The sequence below is a fragment of the Arvicola amphibius genome, chromosome 4, assembly GCF_903992535.2.
Source record: "Arvicola amphibius chromosome 4, mArvAmp1.2, whole genome shotgun sequence".
NCBI lineage: Eukaryota > Metazoa > Chordata > Mammalia > Rodentia > Cricetidae > Arvicola > Arvicola amphibius.
In genome coordinates, this window is record NC_052050.1 from 92,005,470 (window position 1) to 92,030,743 (window position 25,274).

The 25,274-nt window shown below is 45.4% G+C and overlaps 1 protein-coding gene across 1 annotated transcript; it reads left to right on the plus strand.

The window, feature by feature from the left end:
* Window positions 1-2,820: 2,820 nt before the first annotated feature.
* Window positions 2,821-9,671, plus strand: Znf263 (zinc finger protein 263). The gene is made up of 6 exons (XM_038328749.1): window positions 2,821-3,438; window positions 4,539-4,719; window positions 5,173-5,246; window positions 5,523-5,646; window positions 7,141-7,257; window positions 7,668-9,671. Exons 1-6 carry the CDS (start codon window positions 3,046-3,048, stop codon window positions 8,828-8,830), a joined length of 2,052 nt encoding a protein of 683 aa, XP_038184677.1. The 5' UTR covers window positions 2,821-3,045; the 3' UTR covers window positions 8,831-9,671.
* The last annotated feature ends 15,603 nt before the right edge of the window (window positions 9,672-25,274 follow it).

Genomic DNA, 25,274 nt, shown 5'->3' on the forward strand with positions numbered 1-25,274 from the left:
TTCAATCCCCTTGATCTTGGACAAGCTCAGATTGGCTAGGTTTCTTGCTCAAGGACTGGTTGGTTTTCTGCTCAAGGATTGGTTGGTTTAGTATTCAAGTTGGTCAGGGATAGATTTGGCTCTGGTTTCAGGGTCAAGGTGTGTTTCTTTGGTTCTGGTTTCAGAGTTAAAGTGTGTTTCTTTCACTGGTTCTAGCTTCAGGGTCAGGGTGGGTTTCTTTGGCTGACCTTTTTACCCCACATTTTCCCTTTTTTGTTCATTAATAAACAACCAGGAGTTGGAAAGGGGAGGTGTGATCATTAGACTACTTCCTGTTGAATTGGGGCATCAAGGTTCTTGGGGGCAATCCTGATCTTCATTGTCTGGATGTAACCGGGTGCTGCAGGTCTCTAGCTCCATAGCTAGTGGCTAGTCATCCTGTAATAGTAACTGGTTAAAGTCTGGTTAGAAATCTTTTGAATAGGCTACTGAAGTAATCTAGACAAGAAGTTTATAGCAGGTTGCAACTAGTAGGATTAAGAAAAGGAGGAGAGGAGAGGTTAAGAAGGGATCCACTGGTCGGAGGCATCAGGTTGTTTCTTATGATTTTGAAGGTCTGTCTGAAGTTGTCAGATCTAATCTTTTATAGGACTTCTAAGGGCAGCTTACCTCTGGACAACATCGACAGTGATCTCTAGTTTGATCATAGAGAAAGAAATAAGGGACGTGTTTTAGAAATCAATTTAGTTGTTACAGGGACGACTATCTCCTTTTGGCAACCTGCTGGTGAACCATGCAAGTGTCTGGCTCAGCTATTAAATATAGGCTTAACAACAGCATAGAGGCGAAAGAAAGATGAAATAGTTTCCCCTTCAGAACTTTCATTTACACAACACTTTCTGGGACCCTCAGAACTCACTTAAGCTTCCACATCCTCAGATGACGCTTCCTTAGACCCTCATAACTTGTGACCCTCAGCTACTTAAACTTTCGCGTTCTGGGACCTTTCTAACACTTTCTTGGACTCCTAGGCAACTGGGCTGAATTTTCACCAGTAACCTCTCCTGGTCTCTTTTTCGGAATTTCAGTCCTGCCACACAGTATTAAGTCTTAGTTTCGCTCCAGTGGCTGCCTCTGCTTGGGTAAGAAGCAGCAGAGAACTAAGCGGAAGGCAGGGTTATAGAGTTTTTTGGGGAGGGGGTGATGGAACTTTTCAGGGTGAAGCTTTCCAGTGTTTATATTGGTAGAATTTCAAGTCCAGAGTTGGGCTTTTTACTCTTTAGGCAGGGTCTAGTAGTTGAGACAGTTAGAAAGTTCTATGGGTAGAACCTGGCAGTTGGCAGTCCTTGGGGGAGGGGCCTGGTCGCTCGTGAAGGGGCTTACAGTAAATACTAAAACAGGTTGGCAACTGATCTTAACAGAAGCTTCCTGGCTCCTAACAGTCCACAGGTGTTATCAGCCAAGTCCGCTTTCCTGTCCAAAGCTTTTAGGTCATTAACCTTTCAGTTTGGGCTGCAACTGCATAGAGATGCCTGTCGTGCACCAGTGCCCTGGGAGGCCAGAAGAGGGTGTCAGATCCCCGGGAACTAAAGCTACAGAAAGCACGTGATTGCTGGGAACAGAACCCAGGTCCCCTGGAAGGGAAGTTTAAGTCTTAACTGCTGAACCATCTCTCTAGCTCAACCTCACAAGCCTTAACAAGGTTTTTCTGAATGAACCTATACCTGCTCATGTGCTACTTAGCGTCTGGATAAGCATTTGCCCTGGCAGCCTTGTGGGCCTTTGTACCTGTGGTGAACCGAGGGCTCAGGATTCTACACAGAGTTATCCAAAACAAATCTTTAGTTCCATGGTCTAAGCTTTCGCGATAGGCTAGCTGTGTGATCTTGGGCAAGAGACTTATTAACTGATTCTCGATGCCACAATCACAGGACTTATAATAAAACCTATTTCATTCAATATCGTGAAAGTCCTATTTCATGTAAGCATGTTTTCAGTAAGCGAGTACAGGTTTTCGCGGCACACTCCTAAGATCTGCGGACTTCGTTAGCTGTCACAGACACGCGCCAGTCTTAGGCCTGGGCAGTTCTCTCTTCAAAAGAGAAGGGGGTCCGCCCTGGTGTTTCCTTCGCATCTTCCCTCAGTTACAATCGGCGATCTTGCTCTCTCAGAGCTCGGCCATTAGATCTGCGCTGGGAGAATGGCGAGAGAACAAGTCATACTCAGCGCGTTCTTCTGGGTCGACCAGCTGCCTAAAGTTGGAGGACTAGAGTCCACCGCTCAAAGGGAGGCTAACGCACAGGCATCTAGATATGATTTACTTGCTAGCTGAAACTCAGGGGATGCTTGATCCACACCGCAGGCGCAGAAACAAACAAGGGCGTTCAATGGACTACATTTCCCGGCAGTCGCCGCACAGCTCGAGCCCAGTAAGCGGCGTGCAGCGATGTCTGCTGCAGGCCTTAGTTCTGTGGGGTGTTGCGACCGGCATTTCTGGGCCCCAACATGACACTCTAACACAGCTGGATTCTGGTTCAAGCGTGGTTTAGGAACTTACCTTTTGGAAAACTTCCTAAGAAAATCTGACCCGGGTCGTCTCCGGCCAGACCCACCCAGGGATTCCCACTCCTACGGCTTTCCATCTGGCAGCCACGCCCACTCTGTAGCCCCGCCTCCCATCCACAGGTGGACACTTTCTCCTCCGGCTCTTTAATGCAAAATTTCCCTTCTTCTTGGTCGGCAGTGAGTAAGTGGCGAGACCCGACCCAATGGGAGACCGAGGAAGCCAAACGTAAATCGGAAGTCCGTCTTGCCCGGCGGCCATTGGCTTATGACGCCTAACTCGCGCGCTGGAACTTCCGCCACGGGCACCGAGGGCTAAGTTCTGTGCGGGCCCGAGAAGCCGGTCAGGTGAAGACGCTGCAGGGCTAGTGCCAAGATTCGACCTGGGTTCTTCGGGCGGGATTTGGAGCCCGGGCCCCCTCGGCTGCTGCAGTCTTGCTCTGCCGTTGTGCGGAACCTGGGCGGACGACGTAGCTGCTTTCGGGACCTAGGCGCTCTGGGGACATGACCATGGCTGCCTGCCCGGGCTCCCAGGAGCCGGAAGGGCTCCTGATCGTGAAGCTGGAGGAGGACTGCACCTGGAACCAGGAGGTACCCCCGCCGGACCCAGAGCCCAGCCCAGAGGTCTCCCACCTGCGTTTTCGGCGGTTCCGCTTTCAAGAGGCCTCTGGTCCCAGAGAGGCCCTGAGCCAGCTTCAGGAGCTTTGCCATGGGTGGCTGCGACCGGAGATGCGCACCAAGGAGCAGATACTGGAGCTCTTGGTGCTGGAACAGTTCCTGACTATCCTTCCCCAAGAGATTCAGAGCAGGGTGCAGGAGCTGCGCCCAGAGAGCGGCGAAGAAGCAGTAACCCTTGTGGAGCGCATGCAGAGAGAACTTGGGAAACTGAGACAACAGGTGACAGAAAGAGCTGTTTTATCCGTAGTTTAACCGGGAAGAAGGAAACATTGTGCTAGTCTAGTTTTGTAGTCGAATATACTTGATTGCCCTGAGTGGACGTTACATGAGGAAGAGGGATTTTCGTGGTTTATCTGGAACATTTTCCTTCCAGATTTTTCCCATATGACGGTAGTGGGCAGTGACGAGGACTTTATTTCAGAGTGTGGGCGTCGCATAGTTAGTCCTGTCGTTAGTACTTTGCGACTTTGAGCAGACTACTTAATCTTTTTGGTCCTGTTTTTCTGTTGATAAAATGAGGATGCTAAAGTATTGTCTGGGAACAGTTTTGAGGATCAGGAGAAAGTATATCAAGCAGTATGTCAAGCTTGTTTGACGCTGCTGCCACTGCTTTGAGATTTTTTTTGTGTGTGTGACAGGGTCTTATGTAGCCCAAGCTGACTGACTCACTGTGTAGCTCAGCTTGGCTCTGGACCAGTGGCGATCCTTCAGCTTCTGTTTCCCAAAATTCTGAGTTCTAAGGTTACAGGTGTGTGCCGTCACGCTTTGCTTTGCTCTTTCAAAAGGCAGATCCTAGCTATGTAAAACCCAAGCTTAAACTCGAGGCAGACCTCCTGCTTCAACCTCCCTAGTTCGGGGATTACCACAGACATGCCACCACCCCAGGCTTATACTTAATGGTTAATACCCAGTGTATCTTAGGCAAAAGTCTCCGATGCAGAGTTGGATCTCTGTTAATCGAACTTTGAAAAACAGCTAAACACTAGGCTTTGTGGTCACTGCCTGATAAATACTCTTACCTAGTAGTGAATGGAAGCACCCAGGAAAAGGAGGAGAGAGCGAGCGAGCAGAAGTGAGGTGTTTCAGAAGAGTATATTGAGCTGTGCTCTGGCAGTAGACCCTCATTTTTTCTCGCTTCTGTCCCTCCCCTATTTTCTCTGTCACATACAATCTGAAAAGCCTTGCATTAAGCATCCTCTTGGCGAAGACCAAAGGGATGGTCTGTGGTTCTCTTCTGAAGGCTTGTCCTGAGAATCCTGTACTAATTTCCGTTTCTGTCAGCCCCATTGTGATGATGAGTGATGTGGGTTGGTTCCCAGGTCACAAACCAAGGGCGGGGAGCAGAAGTGCTTTTGGAGGAGCCTTTGCCATTGGAAACAGCAGGAGAGTCACCGAGCTTCAAGCTGGAGCCCATGGAGACTGAGCGAAGCCCTGGCCCCAGGCTGCAGGAGCTGCTAGACCCCAGCCCCCAAAGGGACCCCCAGGCTGTAAAGGAGAGGGGTGAGGGGCAGTTATCTGGGCAGGTGGGAGGGAGGAGGGGCTTTGGGGTTGCCTCTGACCTTAGTAGAATGGAGTAGAGGTGCCAAGGAGAAAGAGTTTCTGAAGTTAAGGTTCTCAGATGTGGTTTGAAAAACCCAAGAGTGGTGGTGTGGGTTCTGTGAGGGGTGGGTGGGAGGAAAAGGGGACTCTCTTAGTAAAGCCCCTTTGTGCGGAGAACTGGCAGTTTATAGCTAGATGACTGATGTGGGGATGTGTGTGGTTAGAGCACTGTTGGCTGGGATGGAAGGCCGCCCCATTAGTTTAGATCACATCATTACACCTTTTGCTACCTTTTGTTTAATGTCAACCTAAAAGCGGGGGCTGGGTGCTGGGGAATGCATATTGTATTGTAATAATCTGCGGGTTGCCAAGATCCAGTGTTACTGTTCTCATTGTGCTTTCTGTCATCTTCAGCATTATCTGCTCCCTGGCTCTCCTTCTTTCCTCCTGAAGGGAACATGGAAGATAAGGATATGACTGCTTCCCAGGTGATGTGGAAGTCTCATTGCCTCTCCCTAGAACCCTCCTTTTCTCCTCTCTTTTTGGGGTGGGAGGTGCCCCTTGGCTACTAGGAGGATCTTTTCTTTCTCATCAGATACCTCCCTTAGCTTCTATGTCTTTTCAACCCATCACTTAGAGGCCTGGGACCCTTCCTCCCCCGTGACATGTATCCTTGGCACTCCTGATTCCCCGCCTTGAACCGTAACTCTGCTTGAATTGTCCTTGTTGCATGTGATGCTAAAGGAGATCTTGTGTTCTTTCAGTTGCCCGAGAACTTCGAGGACATGGCGGTGTATATCTCTCAGGAGTGGGGCCATCAGGATCCTAGTAAGAGAGCTCTCTCAAGGGACGTGGTGCAAGATAGTTATGAGAACGTGGGCACGCTAGGTAAGTGCTTCTCTTTTTGGGATGCTGACGTGTGTGACCAGAGTGGACACACATTCCTCCTGGCCATGAGCTCTGAGTTTTGTCAAGAGATTCCCCACTTCCCTTTGGCTCTAAAGTTTCTCATGCTGTGGTCAGTGAAACATCTGCCACGTGGCACAGTTGAGAGACCGACTGGCATCCTTAGACTGTGTGTCTGTTGCTGGGGCTGGAGGTAGAGTCTGAGCTGTAGAGAGCTTCCAGGGGCAGCCCAGGTGTATCCAGTGACCACAGGCCCACCTCACATGTTGAGTGCTCTACGCTCTATCCAGCATCTACGCCCTCTGCGCTCTATTGGTATTTCTAGACGTCTTACAAAGACAAAGTCCAGGGCCCTGGCATTAGTATGCCAGTTTATTAGCTCTCCTAGCCTGTGAAAGTCCAGGAAGGGGCGGGGCTTGTAAATTTGGAACAATGTATACACAATGTATACACAAAGTAGGCTAGATAATGTATTAATTAAAGTGTGTGCTGAACAATTGTGCACAGGCTAAAAATGATGCCAATAAAATAGACAAACTGTTAGTCGAATATCGGTGGGCTATATGTGAGTATTATATAGTTCCTCCGCTTTCCTGTGTAGATACAATTTCTCATAATAAAAAGTTGGAGGTGCTGGGCGGTGGTGGTGCATTACTTTAATCCCAGCACCCCAGAGGCAGAGGTAGTCGGATCTCTGTGAATTTGAGGCCTGCATAGTCTACAGAGCAAGTTTTAGGACAGCCGGGGCTACACAGAAACCCTGTCTCAGGAGAAAAAGAAGTTGAAGGCAGTCTAACTAAGCCGTGTTGTGTGCAGTATGATGCAGCACACACCAGGGAGACCTCACACAGCAGGTTTCCCACGCACCATGTTCATAGCTGTTAGAGCTTCGCGCTCACTCACTGCCCGGGCAGCGTTGCCGCTTTTGCGTTCCTGCACTGAGAGCCCCTCTGGGCTTTGCGTCCCTTTCTGCTGCTGTGCCAACTGACGGCAGAGACTGGCTTGTTGGAAATGAGCTCCTGCTGGAGCCCGAGTGAGCTGTTTGCTTTTCTTTTTAGCACAGCCCAGGAAGATTTACAGGTTTTAATTTCATGATCTTCTAAGAACTTGGGTTCTTTTCTAACTGACTTCACGTTTTCTTCTAGAGTTTTACAGTTTAGTTTAGCGCTATCTAAAAAGCCACACTTTCACTAAAGTGAGTTGAATATCAAGTGGTCATCCCGTGTTTATTTTATAGGTACTTGAATTACAAATTGTATATTCTCATTAAACAAATTCAAGTTCTTTGAAAATATTTAAAACCCCATAGTCTTCTCTAATTTCTTTTTCCTGTAGCATAGCTACTGAGAATGGTTTGTTGTATTTCCTGACTAATATGTGTCAGAGTTAGAGCTGGTTTCTCTGCTGCTGGCAGGAAACAAGACTCTTTTCTCTGCGTGGTGAAGAATGTGGTGATGTTTCTTTCATTGTGCACAGAGTCTTGCATTCCTGGTCAGGAGGCCTTAAGCACCCAGGCGGAGCAAGGAGGGAAGCCGTGGGACCCTAGTGTGCCAAGCTACAAGGGAGGCGGGAGCCCCAGAGACCTAGTCCCAGGTGAGAAGTGAAGACAAACGGCTCCCACAGTGTATGACATTTGGGGATCCGAGTACACGGCCAGTGCAGCACACTGGGGACAGCTGTATTGTCTCCTGCACACTTAGCAAGGCACGTGAGGAGTGGAGACTGTACATTTGAGGAGGTCCTAACTCTTGGACTTACTGGGTACACTCTGTCTAGTCTCAGCCTTGATCCATACCCGAGGGGTTAAAGCTAGCTGGAAAGCAGGGTAGGGCCTGCAGAGGGTTCTGAGACTCGTCTGAGCCCCATGTTTCTCTGGCATGCTTTCCAGACAGGGACGGGGAAACTGAGCTCATTCTGTTCTCAGGGCCTCTCCTGTGAAAGGCCTGTAGAGATTTCTCTTTTCCATTGTAAAATAATCTAGAGGTTTTTTTCTCTCTTCCTAGGGGTAGAAAAATTTGAGAACTCAGAAGGAAGAGGTGCGTCTGTCTCTCCCGAAAGTCCCCATCCTCCAGTACTGCTGCCTGGCCAGGCCAAAAGGGAGGTGCCCTGGAGTCCTGAGCAGGGAAGACCTGATGACAGAGAAAAAGGACATTGGGAATGTCCCCCAGGGGACAAAATAGAGGAGCCCTTAGTGGGAACCACAAGTTATAGAGGACTGGCGCAGCCAAAGGAACTGCCCAAGAAGCTCCATTTGTGTCCTTTGTGTGGCAAGAATTTCTCTAATAACTCCAACCTCATTAGGCACCGGAGAATACATGCAGCAGAAAAGCTCTGCATGGATGTGGAGTGTGGTGAGGTCTTTGGTGGGCACCCACATTTCCTGTCGCTGCACAGAACACACGGAGAGGAAGCCTATAAGTGCCTTGAATGTGGGAAATGCTTCAGTCAGAACACCCACCTCACCCGCCACCAGCGCACCCACACCGGGGAGAAGCCCTACCAGTGCAACGTTTGTGGGAAAAGCTTTTCCTGCAACTCCAACCTCCACAGACACCAGAGGACGCACACTGGGGAGAAGCCCTACAAGTGCCCCGAGTGCGGGGAGATCTTCGCCCACAGTTCCAACCTGCTCCGGCACCAGAGGATCCACACTGGAGAGAGGCCCTACCGGTGCCGGGAGTGCGGGAAGAGTTTCTCTCGGAGCTCACACCTTGTCATTCACGAGAGAACCCACGAGAAAGAGAGGCTCGACCCTTTCCCCGAGTGCGGGCAAGGAATGAACGACAGTGCCCCCTTTCTTACAAACCCCGGAGCCCACAGAGTGGAGAAGAAACTCTTTGAATGTTCAACTTGTGGGAAAAGTTTCCAGCAGGGCATGCACCTTACCCGCCATCAGAGAACACACACGGGAGAAAAACCGTATAAGTGTCCCCTTTGTGGGGAAAACTTCTCTCATAGATCCAACTTAATCAGGCACCAGAGAATTCACACAGGAGAGAAACCCTACACCTGCCATGAGTGTGGAGACAGTTTCTCTCACAGTTCCAACCGGATTCGCCACCTGAGAACCCACACGGGAGAAAGACCGTATAAATGCTCTGAATGCGGAGAAAGCTTCTCTCGGAGCTCCCGCCTGACAAGTCATCAGAGGACTCACACTGGCTAGAAACAGTGCGGTTTCTTTTTGCCCCAGTTTTGGCAGAAGTTGTCAGAAGTTGTTATCCAGAGCTGGTATTCTTTGCCCATTTGGTGTATTTTGCTGGTAACTAATATAAAGAAAAAGTAAAACTTATTTTAAGGGAGATTTAGAGGTGAAAAAGTAGCTTAAAACTAAAAAGTTCAGTCTCTAGAAGGAAGAACTCAAGTTCTTTGAAGTAACCCACTCAGAGCCACTTTTCATTCTGTTTTTGGGTGCACCTGCTTTATTGTTTGACTACAGTATGGTTTGGGTGCTGTGCTGATTCTAGTATTCCAGCAGTCTTGGGAATATAGGGACTTTTTTATTTGTGACTTTTAGCGGGAGAGTTTGGGCTCCTGAGGCCCTTGAGCCAAAGAAGAAGGGCTAGTTGTTCAGCTGGGAGACCATTGAAGGTCAGCAAAACTGATTTTAAGTTGCATCTTTTTGAAAGACACTGGCCGGGAAGTCCTGGGCAGTCTAGTTCTACCATTGCAATACCCCTCTGAGTATTTTGGCAGGAGTACTCATTGGCATATAACGTGACCTCAGAAAAAAGGGGAGCCAGAGGCATAGGAAATCCTAAGGTAGAGTCCACAGGTGAGCCCAGCATTTTACAGGTTAAATGGGTATGTTGGTTACAGTGTACCTTTCCAGAAACCGAGACTTTCTTCCCCTGTCAAAGGTTCATAGTGCTCTAGAGACATGTTTCTGGGTGGAAGTTCTGGTGATTCCTCAGAAACAGAAAACAGATCCTAAAGAAATTAGGAATTGTCTTTCCCTGTTGAAAATGTTTGAAAGGTTTATAATAAATATCTCCCAGGAAACACAAGTATATATGAGTCTTCATTGAGGGCTTTTGCGTTGATATGTTTCAAACTGCTCTTTCTTTGTGCAGGTTCTAACTAAGGTAGCTTTTGCTTGGTTGAAGCAGGGTGTTGTTTTCCAGGGTTGAACTGTTCTGTGTGAGCAGCGTGAGGCTGACATGATGAAGGGCCTGCAAAAATTATTCTTTTCCTTTTTATAGCAGTATAAATGTTTACAGTTCTGTTTAGGATGCTGTGTTCCTGTGAAGTTTTGTTTTGTTTTGTTTTTTAATGTTTTAAATTAGTATGCAAAAGTAATGATTTTCATTATACGACTCTTAGTAGCTATCAGGCTTCTTAAAGACAGGATATTTTTGTTTTGCAAAACTGGTTCCCAGGAAGGAATCTAATAATGGTCTTGATACAGCCATTGATCATTAATGGTGCAGAGATAGCAAGGGCAAAATTACTCAGCAGTAAGCATTACGTTTTAGAAGGTGGGCTTGGGATAGAAATTATAGGGGTGTTTATCTTTCAATAAATCGGAGTCTGCTCAATCATTTCCTTGCCACCCAGACATGAAATCACACAGAAACCATATTAATTACAACACTGTTTAGCCAGTAGCTCAGGCATATTTCTAGCTAGCTCTTATATCTTGAATTAACCCATTTCTATTAATTTGTGTATCACCACAAGGCTGTGGCCTACCGGTAAGATTCCTAAGGTTCCAGCATAGCCTCCTTCAGCAGCTACATGGCATCTCTTTGACTCTGTCTTCTCTCCCTCCCTCCCCCCCCCCCGTATGATTTCCCACCTGACTTTACTCTGCTAAGCCATTGGCCAAAAGAACTTTATTCATTAAACAATAGAAGCATCACATATACAGAAAGACATCCACACCAGACTATCATTACCTTATGCAGCTAGCCACAGCTGCAGTGGGTACAGAGTGAGGCACATCCAGAAGACAGCATTTTACAGCCCTCCTTCCCATCCTTCAGCTCTTTCTTCCCATCCCGTTTCATGATGTTCCCTGAACGTTGGTGGGGTGTGACAACAGATGTCCCATTTAGGGCTGAGCACTCACAGGAAAGTAAGATCTTGTAAGTCAATTGGGAAGTAGGTAAGCCAAAAATGTGGAGTCTTGAGTCAGTGCAATGAATAAGCAATCACTTAGGTTAACTCAGCAGTTCTCAGCCTGTGATGCTATGGGATAATGCTGTTGTACACTGTAAAGATTTGTCACTTGTATTGGTTTAACAAAACTCTGATTGCAGTAGCCAGGAAGGAAGTATAGGCAGGGAAACCACACTAGAATTCTGGGAAGAAGAAAGGCAGAAACATAGTCACCAGCCAGATGTAGAGGAAGCAAGATGAGAATGCCTTACTGAGAAAAGGTACCTAGCCACATGGCTAACATAAATAAAATTATAGATTAAGTTGTAAGAGCTAGTTAATAGTAAGCCTGAGCTAATAGGCCAAACAGTTTAAGCCTCTGTGTTTCTTTGGGACTGAACAGCTGCGGGACCAGGTGGGACAGAAACTTCCAACTATACCCCATGGGGGTCACAGATATTATGCATGTTAAATAATTACATTATAATTTATAGCAGTTGCAAAATTACAGTTATGAAGTAGCAACAAAACAATTTTATGGTTGATAGTCATGAGGAACGGTATTAAAGGGTTGCAGCATCAGAAAGGTGTAGAACCACAGGATTATCCCCTTTAACCTTTCTGAAAGAGCAAGAGTGTCAGGCTAATGGGGGATACCCATCTATGATGTGAATATGTTTTATTACCATTGGTTAATAAAGAATCTGATTTGGCCAATAGCTAGACAAAATAGAGCCAGGTGGGAAATCCAAACAGTCACTAGGAAAAGAAGGCACAGTCAGGGAGATGTAACTAGCTGCCAGGGGAGCAAGATGGGAGGTAACAAGCTACAAGCCTCACGGTAAAATATAAACTAATAAAAATGAGAATATATGTATATATCCAGTAAGAAGCCTGAGCCATTAGCCAAAATGCTTGTAAATATACAAGTTTCTGTGTTGTATATTCAGGGTAGGGCAGCTGGGAAATGGAAGCGCAGCCTCCAGCTACATCAGGTTTATGGAGATAATTTTAAGAGCTTTACACACTTGGTGAGTGTTACTCAAAATGACAGCCAGGCTGTTATAAAGCTTTATTAACTGAGCTGTGTAGTGGTGGCACATGCCTTTAATTCCAGAATTTGGGAAGCAGAGGCAGGAGTATTTTTGTGATTTTTGAGGCCAGCCAGCCTGTTCTACAGAACAGGGACAGCCAAGGCTACACAGAGAAACCCTGTCTCAAAACAAAAGTAAAAACAGTAAAAAAAAAAAAAAAAAAAAAAACAAAAAAACCTATGGGTTGAGGGAGCCTAAAATGAATATTAAGACAGTGGCCACCTTTGCAACCCTCTGCCTCCACCCTCTTCTGTCCACCAGTTACGGTGTTTGCGCAGGTAGACAGCTGAGTCTCTCACGTGGAGGTCTTGTCCGTCTTCCCTCAGCATAGTTACTGTGTGCTGGGCAGGGGTTTACAGTCTTCCCATTCCCTCTTCTCATTCCCTCTTCTACAGTGTTCCCCAAGCCTTGGGAGTAGGGACTGATGCAGATATGTAGAGAAGATTCCAGAACTGGACTGACCACAGGTGGAACCAGCTTTCGAAATGGGTCATGAAGCCTGAAGAATTCCCAAGACAATGAGAGAGTCAGTGTGAATTTGGAGTGCTTGGATTCCCAAATGTGTGGCTGGATGAAATAGATTAGGACAAAGGAGCGTATTGAGAACTAACACGCTTGGAGGCCAAGCTGCCTGTTTGACTTGTTGATCAAACAAGCTTGTTATTACCCAAAATATCAGAGTGATCCTTTTAGTGGGCCTTGCCACCATGAGTAAAAACCAGAGGACTTGTAGTGAGGTCAAAATCTCAGTGGCATTCTTAAATGAGATTTTAGGAGCACTGAAGAGACTTCTGTCTCTCCAGATAGCTGTGTGGGTGTGGGTCACGTGGACATGGTAAACTGAAGCTATGAAGGGGGGAGGGTGTTGTAGAATATTACCTTAACATGTGGTACATTTGTTTATGCTGTGGAATATTTGTATTAATGATGCAAAGACGTGTTGCATTTTTTTATGTTGCATTTGTTTAACTTTGTAAAACTGTTACTTTGCCTGACTAAAATACCTTATGGTCTAATAAAGAGCTGAATAGCCAATAGCAAGGCAGGAGAAAGGATAGGTGGGGCTGGCAAGCAGAGAGGATAAATAGAAGGAGAACGTGGAGAGGAAGGAGCAGGGAACAAGGAGAGGAGGACACGAGGAGCCACCCAGCCACACGGCCACCTGGCCACCCGGCCACACGGCCACCCGGCCTCCCGGCCACACGGCCACACGGCCAGCCACTAAGAGTGAAAGTAAGATGCACAGAAGTAAGAAAAGGAAAAACCCAGAGGCAGGAGGTAGACGGGGTCATTTAAGTTACAGAAAGCTGGCTAGAAACAAGCCCAGATGTTTATAAGAATAAGTCTCCTTATGGGAGCTTGCTTGGTGGCGGAACTCCCCAAAAAATCAAGAGTAAACAACCAGCTAAAGAGGAGTGTGTGTTTCCCTGTGCACTGTGTGCTTGCAGGGCCTGAGGAGGCCAGAAGACAGCACCAGATCCCCTGAGGCTGGAGTTAAGATGGTTGTGAACTGCCTTGTGAATAGTAGGGATTGAACCCGGCTCACCTGAAGAGCAGCCAGTGATCTTAACTGCTGAGCCATCTCTTCAGCCCCTACTTTGTAGTATTTTAATTATCTTTGGTTGTACTTTCCTATTGGATGTTAAGACTATGTAGGTGGCTAGAAATGATTATGGCCCATTAGGCTCCTTGAGTTCCTTTAGGGGCTTGGGGGTGCCCTTTGCTCATTTAGTTTTCCGTATGTCACCGAGTGGGATGGATCAGGGTCTTGGTGACCTCGTGGCTTTCCCTCTGTAATGACCCCCTCCTCTGTAGAATGCAGAGTCCACCTCGGTCTCCACGGCCTCAACAGTCAGAGGATAGGTGTCTTACTGTAGCTGTAACACCCACAGAGGTGTCTCATTGTCCAGATTCCCCTGGGACATAGCTGACCTTTGAGTCACAGCAAGAATATAGCAAAGGCCACTTGGAGGGTAAGGGCCAGCGTATTATGTGTCTTCTAATCCCCTTTGTCCTTAGGTCTCTTACATATGGTTGCTGAACACCCAGATCAGGTACCTGATCTCAAAGAACAGTTTAAAATCCAGCTGTATAACAGGAAAAAAAATTATAAAACAGATTTTAAAAATAAATCTTGAGTGTTTAAAAGTACCTAAAAACCTGTCAAACTCTGTAGGAACTACAGGGCATTATCTTGACAGCATACCATCTTTGTTCTGAAAGCATTTTATATTCACCAGGTAAAAGCCTTTAAGTACCGGTACCCAGGAAGCAGAGGCACACAGATATTTGTGAACTGAAGGTCAGCCAGGTCTACATAGTAAAGCCCTGGTCAAACAGCAGTAAAAGACACAAACTTCATGTCTGTTTAAACTATGTTCTTGTGATGTATACTAACTTTCCAGATTTGTCCTGATCTCTAACTTTTCAACTCTTCTTTACTTTAGGGACAAACTAATTCACCATACAAATTCCTTGTTTGGAAGCCATTTCCTTTTTTAATAGAAATGTGTTTCTGTACCTATAGCCTTTCATATTTCTACATTTGCTGGTTCCTTTTGCAAAATTTTTGATATAATCTCAGTTTTGTGCTTTAAAGGCACAGAACACTGGACAGAGACCACATCTGATCACTTTTTCTTCGTTTTTTCTTTTTTTTTTTTTTCGAGACAGGGTTTCTATGTGTACAGGCTGTCCTGACACTCACTCTGTAGACAAAGCTGTCCTCAAACTCAGAGATCCACCTGCCTCTGCCTCCCCAATGCTGGAATTAAAGGCATGCACCACTACTGCCTGGCTCATCTGGTTGCTTTTTGTGTTTTACAAAGCAGGTCTATTGAGAATGGTATTACAGCTTAAATTGGTTTTGGTTCATTTTTTTTCTTGACACAGGTCTCCCATTCCCAGCCTGGGATGCATACAACAGCTTTTATGTTTTATGTAGCATACTTTTTTTTTTAATTCTAGAGAATGAAACTGAGGCCTTGGTGCATGCTAAATGCTCTACTAGTCAACTACATGGCAGAATTTGAGCTAATGCTTTTTGCATAGCTGTTACAATTTAGATAATTTAGGATGATAGTTCCTCATTATTCAAATTCCTGTCTTTGTAAATACAAACTTAAAGAAATACTTAATTTACTTAAATGTAAATTTATTATTTTCAAACCAATATATAATGGGCATTGATATGAAAAATGTGTTTGATTAAAAAATGATGTCAAAGGCCGGGCGGTGGTGGCGCACCTTTAATCCCAGCACTCGGGAGGCAGAGGCAGGCGGATCTCTGTGAGTTCGAGACCAGCCTGGTCTACAAGAGCTAGTTCCAGGACAGGCTCCAAAGCCACAGAGAAACCCTGTCTCGAAAAACCAAAAAAAAAAAAAAAAAAAAAAAAAAACCCCAAAACCAAAAAAAACCCAAAAAATGATGTCAATTAACAGTACGTTTGCATCATATAATTACAGTTATCTTTACTTAATCTAATTACTAGAACCAGAAGTTGAAGACATATTGGAAGTATCATTAATATTATGAGGCCTGTTTTTCAAAACTCTACCACATTTCCTATGCATTTTACTCTCGAGTTCTTTCTTAGCTGTATTTTGTTGCATCTCTTTTAGTGTGAAACAGTCTTTGCTGTTGGGGACTGTGGACCCCCAGAGCCTGAATTTCCTGTGACCCCCTGCCTGCCAGAGTAAACAGCTTGTTTTCCTATGCTTGCAGCTGCTCTGAGCAAACAACTTGTTTTGCAGCTGCTCTGACATGAGATCCTCAGGAGTTCCTGATGGGGGGGAGTGGTTTCTGGTGGGCTTGCAGCTGAGAGCTAGGGTGTGTCCATTGGTCAAGGAGACCCTATAGAAGCTGTCCTGGAACACAATAAAGTGGGCGTTCTTGGGGCATTGCTGGGGAATTTTTGGTGCTACCCGTGTCTCTGTCTCTCTCTGTCTCTGTCTCTCTCTCTGTTTCTCTCTGTTTCTGTCTCTCTCTCTCTCTCTCTCTCTCTCTCTCTCTCTCTCTCTCTCTCTCTCTCTCTCTCTCTTCCTCTCTCTCTCTCTCTCTCTCTCTCTCTCTCTCTCTCTCTCTCTCTCTCTCTCTGTGTGTGTGTTTCAATCTCCAGCCCCTTGCCCTACTTGTGAACCATACCATAGCATGTAGTGCGTAGAGCGGCGATGCCCCTCAGGTGGAGAAGGTAGTCCAGACTGTCTTTCACAGTAGAATTCAACAGTCTGCTTTTCAGCTCCCTCTTTGAACAGCTTTCTTGGTTATCTCACCTTTGGTCTTGGGGAAACAACCTTTTTCTTTATCACCTCCACTTTATGCCCTGTCATCCAGCTAGCTTCCTAACTCTGCACCTTCCTCAAAAATTTCTCTGCAGTCCCCGTCTTCTAACCCTTGAAAGTCAGGACAAGTTCTGTTTGTAAAGATTTTCCCCATGCATTTGCTAATGCTATTTGTTTTACTTTACCCCAACTTTTTGCCCAGCTAAAAATTGCACTTTTGGGACTGGCGAGATGGCTCAGTGGTTAAGATCATTGACTGTTCTTCCAGAGGACACACGTTCAATTCCCAGCAACCACATGGCAGCTCACAAATGTCTGTAACTCCAAGATCTGACACCTTTACACAGACATAACATGCAGACAAAACACCAATGCACATAAAATAAAATTGGTAAGTTTTAAAAAACACAAATAATAAAATCAAAATGCACTTTTCACATTGTAGATTTTACAATGTAAAAATTCCCTTTTCTCTTTTATCCTGTTCATCTTCTATTTCTTTTACAAGACTCTCTTCAAGTTGTTTCCATCCAAAACCTAAAAGTCATTTGCAGCTCTGGCTGAATCAAAATTGAAGTATTAGCAAGAAAGAATGAGCATTTTATTCTATCATCCTCACTGGCTAATGGTTCAGCAGAAGGGTGAACTGGACAGCTGTCCAGAAGTAACAAAGTCCTGAGTTGTCTTCATGAGGTGTTAGAACATTACATTGAAAATGATAAACCTCTGGAACAACGTTTTTGAAAAAAAAACACTCGGAAAACAATTCTCTCATGAACATCTTTACTAGATTTATATACCACAGATAACGTACTTGTGTCTCTTTTACACTTTTGGGTACCTTAGCTCTTCCAATAATGATGGATTTTAGTTTATGAGTTCCATCTGAAATTGCACATATGAGGGCAGACAACCATTTTTTTTTGTTTATTTTCCTGCCTGGTAGGCAGCTATATCTGAGTATTCCCTGGCATTGACTTCCAAAAGAGGTCAGCCTCATCCCCACTATGTACCTGGGCTGAGTGTAGTTTTTTCTCTTTAATATCACAGTTTTTGTCAGAATGTCTCAGTGTGTTTTGAAGCTGAACCTTGGACATGTCCCACATGGTTTCTGGTTCCTGCTGTGTTAGAATCCTGTTGTACACCGTGAAGATGTCTTTTTCTCACTGGTTTAATAAAGAGCCAACTGGCCAATAACTAGGAATAAGTAGGAAAGAAGAGGTTAGGCAGGAGAGCCAGACTGAGAGAATGCCGGGAAGAAAGAGGACGGAGTCACCAGCCAGATGCAGAGGAAGCAGGAGACGAACGTGGCATTCTGAAAAAGGTACCACCATGTGGTAGAGGATAGAAAAGAAATATGGGTTAGTTTAAGTTGAAAGAACTAGTTAGTAACCTATCAGCCAGGCATTTATAATTAATAAGTCTCTGTGTGGTTTTTGGGGAGCTGGCTGTCCCAACGGAAAAACTCCATCTACAGGTTCCTTTCTCACAAGGGTCCCACAGTGGGGTGGAAAAGTCACCCAGTACACCAGTGCATGTGAGAAACTGTGCCCACTAATGGACTAATACACTGCTGAAGCTCTGGGATGAGTCCCACTGCAGAAGCAGAGCGCCAGGCTTCACAAGGGAGTCCCAGCAGGAACAGCCACCATTCAAAGGCAGTGTCCCCAGAGCCTTGTGTCTGGGCTTGTCTCCACCAGAATGCATATTTCTGGTGGGCGGACCTTCTGATTTGTCAGCTGAAATCTCACTGTATAATCCTGAAGACAGCAGCACTCTCTGGTTCTTACTACCACAAGGCAGAGAAAGTCAGTCTTCAGAGCGCTCTGCTTGTTTCCCCAGTCAGGAATAACAGGGATACCTGCATATTTTCCCTAACTCAACACGGTGAAAGGGATAAAATAGAGAAGGAAGCATCGGAGGGATGGTCCCACAGGAACAGATGAGGACAGGATGCCGATAAGAAGCAATGCCTGGGGAAAGTGCGAAAGACTCAAGGACAGTGACTGAGTAACTGTGTTTAGCAGAGGTGCAGTGCAGCTCCCCTCTTCCAAATCACCTGATTTCACCTCACTGTTAGAAAAGAGAATGGGGTTCATGATGTCGCAAATATAGCATTCTCTGGACAAGTTTATCTACTTAGTGAGACTACAAGCCTCAACGATCCTGACATTGGAAATCTGGATAGTAGGAACTTGGAAATAGTGTAGAATCTTTTAGGGGAAGAGAAGTTAGTAGGTTGTACACATGACTGCAATCTAACTTTTATTTCAGTCAATATAGCCATAATCTTTGAGTGTCACCAAGTTCCCGAAGTAGTCTGTAAGCAGGACAATGGCACTTAGTGCCACTTTTCCATTCGCAGAACTTCCCGGACTGTTCTAGATATATTTCCAACAAAGTGGTTTCATATTTGGGATCTTACCTAGTCTTCAGAATTATGCAGTTCCTACATAAGAAGCTATAAGGTTTGCAAAATAAATTACCAGATTTGTTTTTCTAAATTTATGTCAGGATGTTAAATGATACATGTTTTCTATTTCAGAGTTTAATTTTTCTTCAGTGTATATTTTACTTAAACCAAGATTCAAATGCCTGAAGAATTCAAATGCTCATGTTTCTGATGAACTTATGCCATACGTTCTTCAGAGGGAAATTCTTCAGCTCTGTGGTGGTTTGAAAGAAAATGGCCCCCAAAGAGAATGGAGAGGAGAAAAGGAGCACCAGGAAGTAGAATGGAGCTAAATCCCATGTTCAAGGAGATAAAATATACATATTAAGAAATGGAATAAAGGGATCTACTCAGCTATAATTCCAATTTGTGTAAAAGAATTACAGAAAACTTTGGAGCCAGATGTGGTGGCATACACCTTTAATCCTAGCACTGCAGAGGCAGAGGCAGGTGGATCTTTGAGTTTAAGGCTAGCCTGGTCTACAGAGCAAGCTCCAGAACAGCCAGGCTTAGGTAGTAAACATAAGAAACCATGAAAACCAGAAAGCTAGTGGGATGTAATTGAACGGGGGCGGGGGCATGTTCCAGCCCAAGCAACCAGCAGAACTTGGCTGCTTCGTCCATGTGGTTCTGCAGTTAAGGATGGAAGAAACAGGTTATGGAATTTGACTCTAAGACTAAGAAAAGCCACTGAGACCAGGCATGTTTCAGGGGTGACTCTGAATGGAGGCCCAGAGAGGCCATTGCATGAAACTGTGAAGGTGAAGCCTGAATTGCCTTGGAGACTCCAAGATGTTAGAGATAACAGAACCATGAGATAGCTGCCAAGGAAAACTTTTTACAGGCACTGGAACCAGCCCAAGAGAACGAAGTGTGTTTCAGTCAACAAAGCCAAAAGAAGTTGGAGATCTCAAGAGCATTTTGACATCAGACATGGAGATGCAGAGTTTGAAGTTTGCCCAATTGGTTTTTGGTCTTGCTTTGGTCCAGTATTTCTTCACTATGCTCCCTTCCCTATGTTTTGGAATAGTAATGTTATCCTGTGCCATTATATGTTGGAAGTATGTGATCTGCTTTTTGATTTTGATTTTACAGGGAATTATATAGTTAAGAGATGGCATGAATCTCGGAAGAGGCTTTGAACTTTGGATTTTTAAACATTGTTGAGATTAATAGACTATGGGGACTTCTGAAGTTGGACTGAATGCATTTTAGCATTATAATATGGCTATAAACCTTTGGGGGTCAGGGAATGGAATGTGGTGGTTTGAAAGAAAATGGTCCCCTAAGGGAGTGGCCTTGTAGACTGGATGTGGCCTTGCTGGATGAAGGTGTCACTGTGGAAGTGGACTTTGAGGTCTCATATATGCTCAAGCCATGCTCAGCGAGACAGACTACTTCCTGCTGCCTGTAAGCAAAGACACAGAAGTCTTAGCTCCTTCTCCAACACCATGTCTTCCTGCATACTGCCATGTTGCACCACGGTGATAATAGGCTACACCTCTGAAAATGTAAGCCACTCAACTAAATGGTTTTCCTTTATGGTCATGGTGTCTCTTTCCAGCAGTAGATACCCTAACTAGGACAAGTTCTGTGCCCTCAGCATCCTTCTCAGGTTCTCCTGACGATGCTGAAAGCCGCTCCGGGTCTTCTGAAATGCCTGCTCCAGATGTCATGGTTTTCCATCCAGATACACAACTTCATGGGAAGAACAAAACCCGCCACTATAATCCAGTCCAGGTGCTACAGACAAAGAAGAATATATCAGAAAAATGAGGGAAATGATTAGTACATTAGTTATTTCTCATTCAGGTCATCCTGACTGTCCAATTTGTGTCCTAACTCCATGAAATCCATCATTTGTCTCATCTCAAACCTCAGGAGAGCTCTCTCTTCCTGTCCCTTCCCAGCTTGCACCCAGAATCCTCCCCCCCTCCCCCTGCCTCATCCTCCCGTCTTTGGGGCCACAAAATCCCACAGCTCAGCCTGTTTGGGCTCTGGGGACCTGGAATTGAGTGCACCCAGGCCGGTGGGAGGTCCCCTCCTTCATTTGACTGCCCGGGGCAAGGTAGGCCTTTGTCTGAGAGCTGCTTGGCCTGCAAGGGGACCTGACAGTCTGCCAGAGGATCCATCATTCTTTGGGGTGAGTGAGGAGTGAGTGCCCGAACCGCGGCAGCTGCCCGGAGAGGGACAACAGACACTCCACAACTCCCCCTGCCACCAGCACACTTCCTGCTCTTCCTGCAGGGGTTATTCTCCCCAGATACTGCCTCTCTCTTCCTGTCCCTTCCCGGCTTGCACCCAGAATCCCCCCCCCCTGCCTCATCCTCCCATCTTTGGGGCCACAAAATCCCACAGCTCAGCCTGTTTGGGCTCTGGGGACCTGGAATTGAGTGCACCCAGGCCCGTGGGAGGTCCCCTCCTACACTGGCCTGCCTGGGGCAGGGTAGGCCTTTGTCTGAGAGCTGCTTGGCCTGTAAGGGGACCTGACAGTCTGCCAGAGGATCCATCATTCTTTGGGACACTGCAGTCCTGATGACGACTTCTGGAGATGCACTTTCATACCTCGCTGACCTCTCAACACAGTAGCTCCAGTGATATTTTCTTAGTTGTTCTCAGGTGTCCTGCTCTAGTTCTAAGGCCATCCACCCAAAGGGGTCAGACTCTGGCCTCCAGGCAGGTCTGAGGATTCCTGCGGAGGGGTGCGGGCTCCTTCAGATTGTGCTGCCAGGTTCGCTGTGTGGTATTCCATCCCGCCCTGCCCCCACCTTGGCCCTTTTTTCTGGGCTGCAACCCTGGGCTGCCTGGAATCCCTGATCCTGTGCACTGACATTCCATCTGAACTGGTGAGTGAATGCGGACCCTGGGGCAACCTGCCCTGGAAGAGAGCACAGACCCCCTACCCCCACTTCCCTCTGCAGGCTTGTGTCTGTTTCTCCCGTCCCTGTGTCTTCCAAGATTTCCCTAGTGTTCTCAGGTGTCCTGCTCCTGTTCTAAGGCCATCCACCCAAAGGGGTCAGACTCTGGCCTCCAGGCAGGTCTGAGGATTCCTGCGGAGGGGTGCGGGCTCCTTCAGATTGTGCTGCCAGGTTCGCTGTGTGGTATTCCATCCCGCCCTGCCCCCACCTTGGCCCTTTTGTCTGGGCTGCGACCCTGGGCTGCCTGGAATCCCTGATCCTGTGCACTGACATTCCATCTGAACTGGTGAGTGAATGCGGACCCTGGGGTAACCTGCCCTGGAAGAGAGCACAGACCCCCTACCCCCACGTCCCTCTGCAGGCTTGTGTCTGTTTCTCCCATCCCTGTGTCTCCCAAGCTTTCCCTAGTGTTCTCAGGTGTCCTGCTTCAGTTCTAAGGCCATCCACCCAAAGGGGTCAGACTCTGGCCTCCAGACAGGTCTGAGGATTCCTGCGGAGGGGTGCAGGCTCCTTCAGATTGTGCTGCCAGGTTCGCTGTGTGGTATTCCACCAGTTCAGTTCCACCTGAACTGGTGTCCTGCTCCTGTTCTAAGGCCATCCACCAGAGGAATCAGACTCTGGCCTCCAGGCAGGTCTGGGGATTCCTGCAAGGGAGTGCGGGCTTCTTCAGATTGTGACTCAAGGAATAGGTCCTCCTCTGACACAGGGGAGATCCAACCAGTTTCAGTCACAGCAAAGATTGGTCTAGGACACCAAACGCCTCCGGGCTCCTTTTGAAGGAAGAGATGGGCAGGGGCCAATGCAGGAGCTCCTCCAACAACATGAAAGGCAACATGACATCACCACAATCCAGACATCCCGAAAAAACAAGAATTGAACACCCTACCCCAGAAGATATAGAAGAATCCGACCTTAAACAGTACTTTATGAAAATAATAGAGGACCTTAAACAGGAGGTAAAAAACTGCCATAAAGAAATGGAGTTGACAAACAAAAAGGTAGACGAAATAAATAAATCTCTCAAAGATACCCAAGAAAAACAAGAAAAACAAGAAAAAGCAATCAAACAGGTAAGGGAAACAGTACAAGACCTGAAAAATGAAATGGAGGTATTGAAGAAAACACAATCTGAGGGACGACTGGAAATGGAAACTCTGAGTAAACGAACAGAAACTTCAGAGACAAGTATTTCCAACCGAATACAAGAGATGGAAGAAAGAATCTCGGACTCTGAAGATACTATAGAGGAAATAAACTCACAGATTAAAGAACTAAACAAATCTAACAAATTCTTAACACAAAACATTCAGGAAATCTGGGACACCATGAAAAGACCAAACCTAAGAATAATTGGGGTAGAAGAAGGAGAAGAATTACAACTCAAAGGCCCAGAAAACATATTCAACAAAATTATAGAAGAAAACTTCCCCAACCTAAAGAAGGATGTTCCTATGAAGGTACAAGAAGCCTACAGAACACCAAATAGACTGGATCTAAAGAAAGCATCCCCACGCCATATAATAATCAAAACACAAAACATACAGAATAAAGAACAGATATTAAGAGCTGCAAAGGAAAAAGGTCAAATAACATATGAAGGGAAACCTATCAGAATTACACCTGATTTCTCAATGGAAACCATGAAAGCCAGAAGAGCTTGGATAGATGTGCTACAGACACTAAGGGAACATGGATGCAAGCCTAGACTACTATACCCAGCAAAGCTTGCATTCACCATTGATGGAGAAAACAAGATATTCCAGGACAAAAACAGATTTAAACAATACGCAGCCACAAATCCACCCTTGCAGAAAGTAATAGAAGGAAAATCACAAACCAAGGAGTCCAACAACGCCCACAATAACTCAGGCATCTAGCGACCCTTCACCAGCACAACTAGAAGAAGGGAAACACACAAACTCTACTACTAAAAATGACTGAAGTTAACCACTGGTCATTAATATCACTTAATATCAATGGACTCAATTCACCTATAAAAAGGCACAGGCTAAGAGACTGGATACAAAAACAGAATCCAACATTTTGCTGTTTACAAGAAACACACCTCAACCACAAAGACAGACACCTACTCAGAGTAAAGGGTTGGGAAAAGGTTTATCAAGCAAATGGCCCTAAGAAACAAGCGGGTGTGGCCATACTAATTTCCAACAAAGTTGACTTCAAACTAAAATCAATCAGAAGAGATGGAAAGGGACACTTTATACTCATAACAGGAAAAATCCATCAGAATGAAGTCTCAATCCTGAATATCTATGCCCCTAATATAAAAGCTCCCACTTATGTAAAAGAAACACTTCTAGAACTCAAGGCAGCCATCAAACCACACACACTAATAGTTGGAGACTTCAACACTCCTCTCTCACCAATGGACAGGTCAATCAGACAGAAACCTAACAGAGAATTGAAAGACTTAATGGAGGTAATGAACCAAATGGACTTAACAGACATCTATAGAACATTCCACCCAAATAGGAAAGAATATACCTTCTTCTCTGCGGCTCATGGAACCTTTTCGAAAATTGACCATATACTTGGTAACAAAGCAAACTTCCACAGTTACAAAAAATATTAGTAACCACCTGTGTCTTATTGGATCACCATGGATTAAAATTAGAATTCAACAACAATGCTACCCCCAGAAAGCCCACAAACTCATGGAAACTGAACAGTCAACTACTGACCCACACCTGGGTCAAGGAAGAAATAAAGAAAGAAATTAAAGTCTTTCTTGAATTTAATGAAAACAAAGACACAACATACTCAAACCTATGGGACACAATGAAAGCAGTGCTAAGAGGAAAGTTCATAGCACTAAGTGCCCACTTAAAGAAAACGGAGAAAGCACTCATTGGTGACTTAACAGCACACCTGAAAGCTCTGGAAAAAAAAGAAGCAGACTCACCTAGGAGGAGTAGAAGACTGGAAATAATCAAACTGAGGGCAGAAATCAATAAAATAGAAACACAGAAAACAATCCAAAGAATCAATGAAACAAGAAGCTGGTTCTTGGAGAAAATCAACAAGATTGACAAACCCTTAGCCAAACTAATCAAACGGCAGAGGGAGAACACGCAAATTATTAAGATCAGAAATGAAAAGGGGGACATAACCACAGACACAGAGGAAATTAAGAGAATCATTAGATCTTACTACAAAAGCCTGTATGCCACAAAATTGGAAAATGTAAAAGAAATGGACAGTTTTTTAGATAAATACCATATACCAAAGTTAAACCAGGACCAGGTAAATGCTCTAAATCGTCCTGTCAGTCGTGAAGAATTAGAAACTGTTATCAGAAACCTCCCTACCAAAAAGAGCCCAGGACCAGATGGTTTCAATGCGGAATTCTACCAGAACTTCCAAGAAGACCTAATACCTATACTTCTTAAGGTATTTCATAATATAGAAACACAAGAGTCACTGCCAAATTCCTTCTATGAAGCTACAGTTACTCTGATACCTAAACCACACAAAGACTCAACCAAGAAAGAGAATTACAGGCCAATCTCACTCATGAACATTGACGCAAAAATTCTCAATAAAATACTGGCAAACCGAATCCAAGAACACATTAGAAAAATTATCCATTACGATCAAGTGGGCTTCATCCCAGAGATGCAGGGCTGGTTCAACATACGAAAATCTATCAATGTAATCCATCATATAAATAAACTGAAGGAAAAAAACCATATGGTCATCTCATTAGATGCTGAAAAAGCATTTGACAAAATTCAGCACCCTTTT